Raw genomic sequence first — 14,325 nt, forward strand, 5'->3', positions numbered from 1 at the left:
ATTGGCCCCTGTCGACTGGCGTCGCACGCAAAAGCAGCCTGAAGGACCCGGGGAAAGGAAGTGTGAGGGCCACTGGAAAGGGGAAAGGGTGCCACAACTTCCGGACCCTGGCCCGCGGCTTGAGTGCAAAGACAACTACAAATCCCAGCACCACCCGCGGCTTTGGAGCCCTTCCCTTGAGGAACTACAGTTCCCGGTAGGCATCGCGGCAGCGCCTACGGCTCTTAGAGGGGACGTGGTGACGTAAATAGTTACCATGGAGTTGCGCTGAGTAACCGTGAGATAGTGGACTCGGAGGCTGGAGGGGAAGCAACTGCGGGTGAGTTGGGCGGGAAAACAGGAAGCCTGCTCTAGGGTACAAGAACTCTTTGGAGAGGGGAGGGGCACACTGCAAGACTAAGAGCTTTCTTTCTTGGGAACCTGAGACCTACCCCCGCCCCACTTGCCTTTCACCCCTTTCACGGTGAACGAGACACAAGCCCTTGTGGGATAGATGGGCGAGGGGAGGGAAGGGAGTTCTGAGAAACAAACCCAGACAGATATGGGGATCTTAAGAACATCCCCGGTCACAAAGATGGGATCCCTCCCCCTAGTACTACTGTCTCAAATCCCTGACATATCCTGGGAGATTTGAAACGCCGTCAAACGTGTGGTTGGTTTTCCTCTGGTCGACTAAGTCTTCAAAACATGGGAGTAGGATTAGAGTAAATCACAGTCCGTAATTCTGGAGATGTAGGAAACTTTCTGGGGCTTGAATTGCCCCTTTCCTTCCAAGCAGGAAGACCCCAGGGTAGAGCTCTTTTGCAGAGAGTCAGCAGGATCTTCCCTCACATACTTATTAGGGGTTCTGTCCTTAAATTATATTTTCTCCCTACACCACTCTGTGGTCTGCTTCTCCAAGTTCTGCAGTTAAAGCTTCATTCCTTTTAACAGTATTCATGACAGGTTTGTTATATTTAGCGACTTACCTAGTGCTTTCACATCCAGTCTTTCTTTTGAGCTTAGTGAGGCCAAGGATATCACAGATTGGAAAACTGAAACCTACAGAGGAGCAGTGACTTGCTGGAGGCCACACACCAAATCAGTGACAATTAGGACTAGACCCCAGGTTGCCGTCTTACAGCCAAGTCTCTAGCTTGCCTACAGCCTCTCTAGCTTAAGGACTTATTCGAAGTAGTTTAACTGCCCTGGGGCAAAAGACCCTTTTATAGCCTACACTGGATTATTGACATTTCACCCTGAATGAGTTTCAAATCTTTCCTTGAAAGTTTAAATGGGGGAAGGGAACTAGAGAGACTGAAAGCAATGGAAATCAAACAGATTTAACTAAACAAGAAGTAAACAATCTTAACACAGCACCTGTGTCTGGTGCTGCCATGATTAGCTAGCTTTTGGTTGACTCCTAACTGACCCTGATTGATCACTTAGTATCTTAAAGCTCCCTCATGCTTTGTCCTAGGCTAACTTTCCACCTCACTCTAGATTCTCCTCTTGAATTGTCTTATCCACATCTTTGTTTACCCCCTATATGCATCAATACACAAGTGTGTATCTCCAACCCTGCCCAACCTCATCCCCATGCTCCAGATCTATAGAACCAATTGCATCTTTAACAGCTCCTTCAGATATCTCAAAGACCCAAACTCAACATGTCTGCAGCTGAACTCATAATCTCTATGTACTCCAAGCCAGGATCTCTTCCAGTGTCTTACCTGTATCCACCATTACAGAAGTAAAAAAAAACAAAAAACAAGAGTTATCTTTAATACCTCTTCCATTCCCATCCATTATAAAATCCTGTCAACTTTACTTCTAAATATCTTTTTTTTTTTCTACTCCTAGCTCCCATCACATCCTTCCTGCCTTCCCTCCCAGCCATTTTGCATACTGCAACCAGACTAACCCTTCAAAATGTAAATCTGATATTGTTCACTTCCCCCACAACATTCCCAGTTAAAAATATACCTTGGGCTTCCTACTGCTCTAAGCATTAGGCAGCATCTCAGCTTTGGCTCCTGGAGAAGGAAATGGCAACCCACTCCAGTTACTCTTGCCTAGAGAATTCCGTGGACAGAGAAGCCTGGTGGGCTGCCGTCCATGGGGTCACACAGAGTTGGACACAACTGAAGTGACTTAGCAGCAGCAACAACTTGGCTCCTGCCCACCTCTCCAACCTCCGGTCTAACCATACATTTCCTTCCCGTTCTCCCTCCGGTTATATGACCTTCTTTAATGTCTTCAAAATTTCCAAGAAACCACTCACCACAGAGCCTTTGCACATGCTGTTCTCTCTTCCTGAAACGTTCATCTTTTCCCTATGCCATAGTTATTTGCACTTATCCTTCAGATTTCTTGCAGTCACTTCTGGAATAGCTCCCCTGACTGAGCCCAAACCAGCTCAGAGCCCTCAATTATAGCAACTTTCTGTCCCTCTCTGTTATAGTATTATTCACTGTTACAATGTTTAACATATATAAGTACTTACTACTTGCCACCACTGGCTTCCCTGGTGGCTCAGTAGTCAAAGAATCTGCCTGCAATTCAGGAGATGCAGGTTTGATCCTTGGGTCAGGAAGATCCCCTGGAAAAGGAAATGGCAACCCACTCTAGTATTCTTCCCTGGGAAATCCCACGGACAGAAGTGCCTGGTGGGCTATAGTCCATAGAATCACAAAGGGTCAGACATGATTAAGCAACTAAATAACTCTTGCCACCACTGTAGGGATACAGCCATGAGAAAAACATGGCTTCTGCCCCAGTGGAGTTTATGTAAACACAGGTAGTAAGGAGATAATCTTTGTGTTATGAGTGCTACCAAGGGTAAATAAAGGGTGTGATGGGAGGCCAGAAGAGAAATTGCACACCCAGACTTGGATATGAAAAAAAAAAAGGGAAACCGGAGTTGAGTCATTAAAAATTAGCACAGCAGAAAGAAGAAACTGTACACCAGAGAAAGCTGGATGTACAGAAGCCCAGAGGCAGGCGCAGGAAACTTACTCAGAGTAGTTGCGTTTGGCTGGACTGCAAAATTGGAGGTGAGGGTAAGAAATGGTAGTTTGTTGGGGGAGGAGGGGCAAGAACCAGGTTGAATTTGGGGCCTCCCTTTGGTACCTGGAGATATATCTTCCCAGAATACATTAGGTTATGTGGCAGACTTTTCATGACATTCTTCAATTTTCCTTCCACCTGTAGCCCATAAATAGCTCTTACTGGGGCTAGGCTGTTGAATCTCCTATCAGATCTGTTCATCTGAATATTTCTCAAAGCTTCCTGGGCCATCATGTTGCTACTCTTACCTGAGAGGGAAGGGATAGGCTATCAACAAATCAAATTGCAATTGTCAGCAGTTTCCCCAAACTGAAAACAAATTTCCATCATCAGCTTAGGATTGATTAAATAAAGTTAAATTAAGTAGGTTACACACAAATTCTGTGGAACACTCTGCAGCTATTAAAAAGGATAAAAGAATCTACAACAATTTGAAAAGGAAAAAAAGTAGGTTTACAAAGGAATAGACAGAATGGGTTCATTTTAAAATATATAATTTTGTTATGTGTGTCTTATAGGAGGTTATATTCCCAAACTGTAAATCATGAGCGCTCTTGGAGAGTGAGATGGGGAGTCACACTTTTAGTTGCTACTCTGTGTACCTCTCTATTCTGTTTGACTTCATTCAGCTATCATGTTAACTTTCAAAATTGAAAAACAGTAAAGGATGTTTCCAGTTGCAAGAAGAAAAACTTCAAAACAGAGTAGGTATGCCCCTAACCCTGTCATTCATCAAGTTAATTAGTGTAGACAAATGAGGAAGACACTAGGGTCTGACTAGCTCTTGGTCATGAGGCTGAATAGCAGCTTTGAAGACTCCAAAAACAGCCACTGGAGTGAATAAGGCAACCTTACAGCTTGACACTTCTCCTCACATATGTCACTTCAAGGCTCACTATGTGACACCTTGAAGATATCATTCATTTATTCTTTTATTCTTTCATTTTTCTATTTATCCATTTGTCCATCAAGCCTTTAGTGAGTACTCAGGCTCAGTGCAGGGTAGGTGGGAAGGTGGGAAGAGAGAAAGAAGTCTGCTTTCTGTCCCTGTCCTCAAGCTTAAGAGTACAGAGAGAACAACCGGTTTTATTTATTGAACATCTGTTACAGGACATACAACAGCTTTCAAGACAGGGTTTGTGTCCATTTTACATTTGAGGAAACAGGCTGTGATGAAATTTTTTTCAAAGTACAGTGGGGGCATGTATCTGTTAGCTACTGCTACATAACAAACCATCCAAAAACATGGTGGCTCAAAACAATAAACATTTATTATTGCTCCCAGGTCTCTGAGTCAGCCATGTGTTTCATCTGGTCTTGGCTGGACTCATTCATGTGTTTGCAGTCGCATGTGGGTTCGGTGACTTTCCTGATCTTCACCTGGGGTAGGCTGGCTATAGGCTAGTCTAGGATGGCCTCACCTGGGATTGCTGGCTCTTTTTATCATGTATCTCACCTACACGTGTTTCTCATATCCCTCCAGCAGGCCAGCAGTGTTCTCTTGGCACTGACAAAGAGCATGAGGGCAGGTCCTCTCTTTAAGCTTGTTTGCTTCATGTCTACCAGCATCCTTTTGGCCAAGCAAGTCACATGGCCGAACCAAGCGTCAGATGGAACTATTAAAGTCAGAGGGCAAAAGAGATGGATGCAGGGGAGACCATGATAAGGTTCATCCAGGGAGTTAACACAGGACACAATGATCAATTTTATTTGGAAAGAAAGTCTTCAAAGAGGGTACACTAGAACTGAGTATTGAAACACAAGAGTATTCACTAAGTATGCAGCTGTTTCTTAGAACTGGATGCAGGCTGGTTTCTACAATCAATAGCAACCCAGCAGGCCTTCCTCTACTCATGACAGACAGGGTCCTATTATTTGTATCTTGGCTTCATTCCTTCTGGTCAGGCATAGAACAGCAGGCACTCAACTAATGTTCAAAGAATTGAATTAAATATCTTACTGTGAATGAGGTGTGGACTCAAACAGCTGAATCTTGAAGCCAATTGTTAGAAAGAGCAGTTTAGCATCAACACTCCCAAAACAGAAATCCTTGTATTTGGCAGTGTCTCATTCATTCCTCCCACAAACATTTCCCAAGTGTGTGTAAGCCAGGTCCTGTACTAGATGATGAATAAGACACAATACTAGTTCACAGCCTGAGCTGTTGTTTAAATGGAGAAGACTAATAACTCTTTCCAATGGGCTGTTTATCCAACTACTGGGGCTCCATTTTTTAATACTAACTCTTCCAGAAAAATGCACCAGGAGTTGGTGCTGCACAAATTCAGAAGCCCTTTGAAACTGCACTGAGGTTCTCTGATGGTCAAGGAGACTAATGATAAAAATCTGCCCTTAAATACTGTAAGCTAAAATCCATGTCCTGTAGGGCTGAACTCTGGGGTTCCAACAAAGGACTCACTTTGAGAAAATATCCAGTCTTACTCAGAGGCATCAAACTCGTTGTGGGTCCTCAAGTCTAGCTGAGAACACAAGCCACCTTCCTGTATTTCTACAAAAGAATAAAGTGGTTTTTGTCATGTCTGTAGATTTGATATCCAAAGATTCAGCTCTCCCAACTGACAACCCATGCCCATCAGGTCCGTCCCACACTTGACAGACAATTCAGCTGTCAAGTGACTCAAGCCAGCACTTTCCCAAAACTCAATTGAGAATGCTTTTTTCCCTAACCTGTAAGCATGCTGACAGATCTCACTTGTTTATATGTATTTTATTTTTTGACTGCACTGCACAGCTTGTGGGATCTTAGTTCCCCAACCAGAGATCAAACCTGCACCTTCAGCAGTGAAAGCATTAGACCACCAGGGAATTCCTGAGGCTGCTGCTTTTCGAGAGGAAGAAATTCACTTTCCATTCCTCTAAACCTGTTCAACTCTATCCTTGCACATGTTAAGTCACCAAAAAAGGAATTTACCTGGACTGTATTAAGCTTAAGCTGAATTACAAGCTACAAGGTCGGTGGTTTTTAAGAGAAATTCCATGTTAATAACATTTGTGAATTTCATTGTCTCTGTGTACAAATGATTTGTTTCTTTGAATCAAATGATGAGAACCACGTATGCTAAGTTTCCCCCTTTTGCTTTAGCTTCCAGGAATTTGGGGGATAAGTAGAGGCACAATTTTCTAATTCCCTGGTACATCTCTCTCACTTCCTTTATTCTGGCTTCTAATCTTTCTCTTCCATGTTTTCATTTTCTGCATCCATACTGTCCAGTATGGTAGCCTGTATTCACATGCGGCTACTGAGCACTTGACAGGTAGCTTGCTCCAGCTGGGATGTGCTGTAAGTGTAAAGTATCTCAATTTTTAATATTGATTATATGCTGAATGACATTTTGGACATAGTGGGTTAAATAAAATATATTACTAAACCTAATTTCACCTGTTTCTTTTGACTTTTCTTTATACAGCTACTAGAAAAATTCAAATTATGTATGTGGGAAAACAAAAACTACACACATGGCCGGCATTTGTGACGCTCATTATATTTCTGTCAGGACAGCTCTTTTCTACAAATCATCCTTTTCCATGAGTGTGTTATTACCATTAAATACCTCAAATCATTTTGGAAAACAAGTAGTAAACGCAAAGGTGACAGTAGTGGATGGCGTGAGAAGGGGAGGTTGACTGGGACACATACTTGTCAGTCTATTTATCTTCTGTTTGTGCCACATACAAACCCCTCTGGGAAAGTGTCAGCTCTCCTCTTCCCAGGTGAGCGGTGGTCTCATGGCTCTGCCCAGTCTGGAAAAATTCTCAGCTTTATTTGAGCTAACAAACTGGAAAGGATCTGATAAGACAATTCACATCACATTGTAAATGACGGTAACACTCTTCACCCCTCTCAGGGGGGTATTTCCATTTTAACAGGGAACAATCCCTGAACCCAAAGGAATGAATCCCTAATGGTGGAGTTTCAGGCATCAGTGACAGGTGAGTGAGAGTGAGGCAGACTCTGGTTTTATGTGTATGTGTGTTTATATATGTACAACTACATTCAGGATGTAGCTGAAAGTAAGGTCTTTGGATGGAAAGATGACGGGGCCGACAGACAAGCAGAGAAGGTAGCAAATCCCCATCTGTGTTAGGCTGCAAAGGGCTGGCGGACACCAAATCCACCACAGGCCCTCAGGGGTTTGTTAAGCAACAGAACAGCCCAGTTGATGTCACCAGAGGATAGGTATCAAGACAGCCTCTGTGGTAACTTCTGTGGAGTAGCAGGAAGGGTCTGAGTAGGATTCAGGAGACTATGATGGCAGTCCACAGCTGACTCACTGGCTTAATTCTGGGCAAGTGCTTTCACCCTGGGGTCTCAGTTTCTTCGTCTGGAAAGTAGAAGTGGGTGTTTTAACTGTCAGTGAACTCTCAGGGATGTGAAGGTGCTCGGAGAAGTAGGAAGTGCCCTACAAATGCAAGGAATCAAGATTGGGATCTTCAAGTAGAAATGCAGCCACGCAAACCTAGGGTGGAGGGCTCTGGGGAAAACCCGAGGGCCGAACACCAGTCCTTCTCTGTCCTCCCAGGCTGAACCCGGATTCCCAGGGCCCATGCTTACACCTGACAAACGATGGCCTGAGCTATGAACAAACGGAACTATATGAACACTTCGGTGCAAGAGCCCCCTCTTGACTACTCCTTCCGAAGCATCCACGTGACCCAAGGTCAGCCCCCAGAGCACAGCATGCCACTAACCATGGCAGCAGGCTGGGTGTGGTCCCTAAGGAGAAACCAGCCTTTTACTTAAAAGCCTAAAGAGATTCTTCCTATAAGCCTGTGGGATTTTTGTCACCATTTTGGGGAGTAGTAGTGGGTAGGGAGGTGGGAGTGGAAGAATCTGGCCTTTTAAAAAATCAGCACATCTGAAAGGAACCAAGGGGACTTTTAGGGTAACTGATGCTCTTCAAAAGAATCCAGGCTACGGCAGGAAAGTCAGGTGGAAGAAAACTGGGGAGCTAGTCTATCAGCTGATAGTTTTATTCTCCATTTCTTATTTGGAGAGAAGAGACTAATGGAAGAAAAATACAGGCTGCTTCAGCATCCCAGTCAACAGGCAGAACCTACTCTCCTGTCTCAGAACACAAGCCTGTCCTGATCACCGGTAGAAACATGCACGGTCTTGTTACTAACAAACTGGCATGTTTCCAGTCTAAATAGTTATTGACAAATTTTATATTCACTCTGGTCATATCCAAGTTTATTCCATTATCACCCACACTTATTGCATGTTCCAGCACTGCCCACGCTCATTTTATCTTTCAGTGTGTTTCTAAGGGGGCAGTTAGTACCTCTCAGGAGGGGACAGAGGGAGGCTTCAGCAAGATCATATTCTCAAGGTAATAAGCTTCTTCCCAGGGAAGTTCTTCTGTCTTTGTTATCTGCTCTCATAAACACATCAGTACACCTGCCCTCACAGAACACAGGCTGGCCCATCCTAGACGCATTACCTGGCTTTGGTTGTCTCTCTCAGGTAATCAGCGGCCACCTTTAAGTTCAAGAAGCAGACGAATAGTTATCAAGGATACAGGATACTACTTGGGTTTGGGTTCAGGGTACTTACAACTTGGGTTGACATCAGTCACAACAGTAACTCCTCCTTGTTCTCTCTCACATACCCGCTGGCTGTGATCTTCCCTACTTATGCACGCTGTCACTTCTGACTAATGGGAGTCCATGTTCCACAGGGTTTTAGCTAAAATAATGGCTATGCACAAGATAGCTGAGGTGACAGAAGAAGAAGGAAGTATGACTCCTACCTAGCCTGGGAATTCCTAGCTCTGAGTGAGGAGATGTAGTTTTGCCCTCAATGGTGTCCTCAGAATGAGGAGAGAAGTTACTATGACCAAGGATAACTGCACAGCACAAAACGTAATCTGTACAGATGCCCTTTCAGTACTTAAATATTGAGCAGCTAACTATGATTAAGCACTTCTACATATCTGTGTGTAGGTCTGTATACATATGCCAGGCATGGGGCTTCTTGCTAAGTGAGGGAGGGAGAAGCATAGAGGTACATCTAAGCCCCAAAAGGCCAGGCCCCTCGGGTTCTCCACAGCACTTGGTGTATTTACTTAGAATTGATTGGGGTTAGAGGACAGGGTAGTTTGGGGGATCTTTGTACACAATTTCCTGAATTAATATATGGAGCATAAAATCTGAAACGACAGTGACTTTGGAAGGCAACCAGTCTACCACCTCCAATGCACAGTCCTCTAACCACTCCGACAGTTTAGGGAGTCCCACACCACACAGCTCCCAACCCTTCCATTACAGGGTGAGGAATGACATACAGAAGTTCTTCACATCAGACTAACTCCTGCCCTCTGGGGACATATGGGGAAAGTTGCACGGCAACCCTTCCGGAAATATGAAGACAGATTATGTTTTCCTCAGATCATCCTGGAGCTAGACAATCCCCAGTTCTTTGAATGTTGGCATTTTGGTCCAGCTTCCAGCCCTGTCTTGGCCTACTCTGAACAGGGCAGCTTTGACTGATCCTCAGGCAATGCAGTGCTGTGATGGGAGTCTGAGTCTCAGTAACCCATAGCAACCTGGACTCCCTCCTCCACCTGTGATAACAGCAACCCCAGGCAGCCTCAAGTTTTAGGCAATGCCATCCCCGGGGCTCCCCCTCAGCTAGGGATCAGCCCATGCTTGGTGGTATTCCCAAGCCACAGCCTCATCAAACTGGAGACTAGTCCATATGCAGGTTTATTTCGATCTTAACTTTTACTCCTCTTTCATCTCAGGGTTCAAAGTCAGGAGATGTGAGGCAGGGGGTCAGGATTAGTTTATTCATGAGCTAGGGTACTCTCCTCCAGGACAGGACCCTTCTGCCACCTCCCCCCAACCTCAGGCCCACCTGTGGGTTCTGCTCACTCCAGGACTAAGAGAGAGAGCCATCTGGTGGATGCTGCCTGACCTGCAGCTGAGTTCAAGTTGGGCAGGGGTGGAAGAGGTGTGTCCAGTCAGAGCTGAGGGGAGGTTGAAGACAAGCTGACCAGTTCAGAAAATACTAAATATTTCCTTTCTGGGAGGCAGCTTTAGACAAGTAACTAAAGGCATAATAGGGACAACAGGAAACATCTAATCACCTCAGCTGAGCTGATGAGTGGTTCTGGCTCTGCCACTGACAAGTCTGTGAGCTTGGGCAGAGCCCAATCTCTCCCAGGACCTTATCTGTTGGAAAAAAAAAAAAAAAAGAAGGGAAAGGGTCCATATAGATAGGTTCTAAGATCCCATTCTCTCCCAGGACCTTATCTGTTGGAAAAAAAAAAGAAGAAGGGAAAGGGTCCATATAGATAGGTTCTAAGATCACTCTTAAAAAAAAAAAAAAATTGCTCTATTTCCAACTCTCCTCCTCAAACTTTCTGAGGGTGCTGTTTATACATACCACCTGTTTATATTGCCTTACCTTTCATTTGCTCCTGAACTCACTCCAATCTAGCTTGCCCCCAGGCCCTTGTCATTTCATTGAAACAACCCTCAACAGTGTCACCAATGACTTCTGAATTGCCAAAATTACTTTTCAGTTTATTTCCCTGCAACTCCTACAGACTATGGATTCCCTGAGCATCTTTAAAACTATCCTGTCCTGGTTCTCCCTGCCCTGCCCTGGTGATTCACTGACTTCTCTCCCACCTTCCCAACCATGCTTCTCCTTTTCATCCCACATTGGCCCGTAGGACTGACATTTCCCCAAATACCAAGAAACTGAGCGACACCCTTGAATATTACTCTACCCTTACTTCTAGTCAACCGTCAAGTCATGCTGTGTGTCCCCTTCATCCTTGCTTGGATGACTGAAAGAGCCATAATGGAAGCTTCAGAGTGATCTCTCATTTCTGAAAGATGTGAATCATCTTTTGCTTTCAACCCCCCAGTGGCTTCCTACCTCCCACAGGATAAAGTCTAAGACACTCAACCTGGTCTTCAAGGCTCCTTGCCCCCCTGCACAGCACATACGTGTGTGCCCCTGCTATCCCATACCTCTGTGCCTTTGCTAGTGCTCTTCTCACCTTTTCCACTCTTCTTTGCCTGATTAATGTCTCCTCACCCACTGAGATATCCAGCTCAGGCTCACCCTTCCCTAGGAAACTTCCCTGAGCTCTCAGACTGGGTTAGGAGCCCCTCTCCTGTGCTTCCACAATTTAAAGAGCATTTATCATACTAAATTGACTGTTTGCTTTCATTCTGCTCACGTGACCTCCTCCAAGACACAAACATCTGCTTCACCCCTGCTCTATTACCATACAGAGCCTCTTGCTCCTTTTGTTCACCATTGTATGTCCAGTATGACGCACATAGTTACTATTAACAGAAGAAGGGGGAGGACATCTAGAGTGTGAAATTCTAGAAGTGAAATTCTATAGGGTCTGCTGGTGGATAATTCTGGATTTTGTGCTTTAGCATCTTGGCTCAGGTCCATCTCTTGTTCTTGGTTTCCTCATCTATGAAATGTGCCTCCCTCCAATTCCCACAGGGGTGGTATACAGAGAACCCAATGACAGTCGACATGACATGAGCATGTGACCCAAACCAAGAGCTTGGGATGGGAAGTCTTTGGCCCTTAATCCAAGCTCCCTCTAACGGCTGGGGCCTGTGGGACAGTGCATGCAATTGCACAAGACACAACATGAGGTTATGGCCCTACCAGCTCCTCTAGCTACAAGTCCTCCCAGCTCTGTCCCTTCCCACCCCCCAGAGCCAGAAAAGCAAAGATAACACACCCAAAGCTCACTCTGTGCCCACAGATCTGTTAAGCGAGGAGCCCCGGACAGGGCTACGACCAGTAAGGCACGCGAGGTCGGGGAAGTCAATGACCCAGTCCCTGCGGTTAAACAACAATGTCCTCACTGACCTGAGAGACTTCAACCATGCAGTTTCACAGCTCCTGGAGCATCCAGAGAACCTGGCCTGGATCGACCTGTCCTTCAATGACCTGACTTCCATTGATCCTGTGAGTCCAGTCAGGGCGGGCCCGAAGCCACCTTGTCCAGCCCCCAGCCTCTCCACCTCCCATGTCAAGGAAGTAGCAACGCAACATGGTGCTGTGCAAAGCGCATGGCTGTGGGCTCACACAGTTATAGGTTCAAATTTTAGATTTGCCTCTTACTGACTTTGTGACCTGAGGTAAGCTCCTAACCTTTGAAAACCTCAACGTCCCTGTCTGAAAAATGGGGATAAATAGGCCAGCATTATAAACATTTTGTGAGAATTAAATGAAAACGTATGAAAAGCAACCAGCACACAGCAAGCCTTCACATAGGAGGCTAAAGTAAAATTGTAGCTTACTGGGCACCCACTGTGCTCTGTGCCGAGTTCTTCAATAGAGGTAGTCACTAAAAGAACAGCAGATACTGTCCATGAACTCTGTTAAGGAACAAACAAAACTGGCCTCTTTTCATCTAAGTTCTATGGTAGGAAAGACAGGAGCTATCATATGACTTGGAAACTGGTTCCCCAGGTGCAGGGATCTCAATTTAACAGTTCTTTTAAAAGCTCTGATGTACCTAGCAAGGTGCTGTCCCCTGTTGTGACAGAATCTTACAACACTAAAGCTGGAATGGCCTTCAGTGAAGGGACAGCTAAGGCTCCGGGAGAGCACACAGGCGCCTGCCAAGTCAGTGGCAGCGGTGGGACCCAGGTCCGTACCACCTGCCCCTAGGATCACAGTGCTGTCAGTGTGGTGCCCCTGAACCCCTTCAAAGGTAAATGAAATGCTAAAGTCAATCTCAATCCAGCATGGCTGTGAGGTGACAAGTTGTTCCCCAAACTCTTCCTTTTTGGCCACCAGTCAGTCCTGAGCACAGATACAGGGCTTTGTCCAGTCTAGCTTCCAGTCTCCTTTCCCAACAGGTCCTGACAACTTTCTTCAACCTGAGTGTCCTCTATCTCCATGGCAACAGCATCCAGCGCCTTGGAGAAGTGAACAAGCTGGCTGTCCTCCCTCGGCTCCGGAGCCTGACCCTGCACGGGAACCCCATTGAAGAGGAGAAGGGGTATAGGTAAGTCCCCCGCGCTGGATGTGGGCTCCAGCTGGGCTCCCATGAGGGAAAGGAGGAGAGCTAGGGTTAGAAACCCAACACCATCCTTCTGCTCTGCCTGGGCCGGGGAAGGGAGTAGAAGGCTTTAGGCATTTCTTGCAGCCAATCAGGATAAATCCAGTCTCCTCCAAACTCTACTCAAGTCCGTCCATTCCTTGCAGTCAGGGGAGACAAGAGTGACTGGTGGAGGGGGAAAGGGGTCCTACAAGGGGGGCCGGCCCCCAGCCCGAGTCTTCCCCACAGGCAATATGTGCTGTGCACCCTGCCCCATATCACCACGTTCGACTTCAGTGGGGTCACCAAAGCAGACCGCACAACGGCTGAAGTGTGGAAACGCATGAACATCAAACCGAAGAAGGTCCGGATCAAGCACAACGCACTCTGAGGTTCCCAGGACCCCAGCAGTCCTAAAGGCCTGAGGGTGGCCAGTTTGGTTTGACAATAAATGATTTGAACTGTTCGGCAGATCACCTTGTCCCACGCAGAGATGCCCCCCAAATCAGGTAACCAGCATCATGTTCTGGTCTTACATCACTGAAAGGAGGAGGAAATGGAAAGAAAGGCCTGCTGGCCTCAGCTGATGGCATAGCCCTGGGAAATGTATCTAACCCATCTGGGACCTTTGGTACTCTTTAGTTCAGATATCCTGAGGTCAGAGTTGCTTCGCAGAGCACCAAGGTTCTGTGGAGATGCCCCAGAGGCCTCCGTGAAAGGAGGCCAGGAAGATGGGCTGTGACCTCTGGACGCCCCACTTCAATCAGATCAGAGTAGTTCCTCGCTCATGTTTTGCGTGTTATGATTCTGCTTAAGATTTCTCTTGATAAAAACAATCTTCTGCTTAAGATTTCTCTTGATAAAAACAATCTTCTGCTTGAAACTGTGTGTCTGCTGACTCCGTATCAGGTGCTCTTGGTCTGCCTGCAGACCTCCACCCCCTCACCAGGCTTCCTGGGAATTCCACTGAGCCTGAGGCAATGCCCACAAGGATGATGGCTGCCTCAGAGTCCAGCCTGTTCAGCTTTCATAGTGTTCCCATCGATGGAGAAGGGACAAGCACAGTCTTATCCAATCTGAGGTTAGCATGGGTCGAGTCTCAGCTAAGACCTGGGAATCTCCTGGATTCCATTTAGTGCCCCTAGAAGACACCCCCTCCCCCTCATCCATCACGCTGCTCACAGACTGGAGTAGCCACAAGTAAATAGGAGGGTGGTGGGCA

At 46.1% G+C, this 14,325-nt stretch overlaps 1 protein-coding gene across 4 annotated transcripts; it reads left to right on the forward strand.

Moving 5' to 3' along the window:
* The first annotated feature begins 83 nt into the window (after positions 1–83).
* Positions 84–13,949, forward strand: LRRC51 (leucine rich repeat containing 51). Of its 4 annotated transcripts, none has more exons than XM_043906204.1 (6): positions 84–196; positions 6,915–6,999; positions 7,590–7,727; positions 11,799–12,022; positions 12,922–13,070; positions 13,353–13,949. In XM_043906204.1, exons 3-6 carry the CDS (start codon positions 7,646–7,648, stop codon positions 13,492–13,494), a joined length of 597 nt encoding a protein of 198 aa, XP_043762139.1. In that variant the 5' UTR covers positions 84–196; positions 6,915–6,999; positions 7,590–7,645; the 3' UTR covers positions 13,495–13,949. The 4 variants fall into 4 exon arrangements, with proteins under 4 accessions (XP_043762139.1, XP_043762130.1, XP_043762158.1 ...); XM_043906195.1 differs by having other exon boundaries at positions 194–319; XM_043906223.1 differs by having other exon boundaries at positions 194–319; positions 11,817–12,022.
* The last annotated feature ends 376 nt before the right edge of the window (positions 13,950–14,325 follow it).

The sequence above is a fragment of the Cervus elaphus genome, chromosome 1 (assembly GCF_910594005.1).
Source record: "Cervus elaphus chromosome 1, mCerEla1.1, whole genome shotgun sequence".
Lineage (NCBI taxonomy): Eukaryota > Metazoa > Chordata > Mammalia > Artiodactyla > Cervidae > Cervus > Cervus elaphus.

Coding starts and splice junctions, on each gene's coding strand:
- LRRC51 (XM_043906204.1), top strand. CDS start 7,646: ATGAACAAACGGAACTATATGAACACTTCGGTGCAAGAGCCCCCTCTT. Junction 7,728..11,798: donor AAGCATCCACGTGACCCAAG/GTCAGCCCCCAG, acceptor ACACACCCAAAG/CTCACTCTGTGCCCACAGAT. Junction 12,023..12,921: donor ACCTGACTTCCATTGATCCT/GTGAGTCCAGTC, acceptor CTTTCCCAACAG/GTCCTGACAACTTTCTTCAA.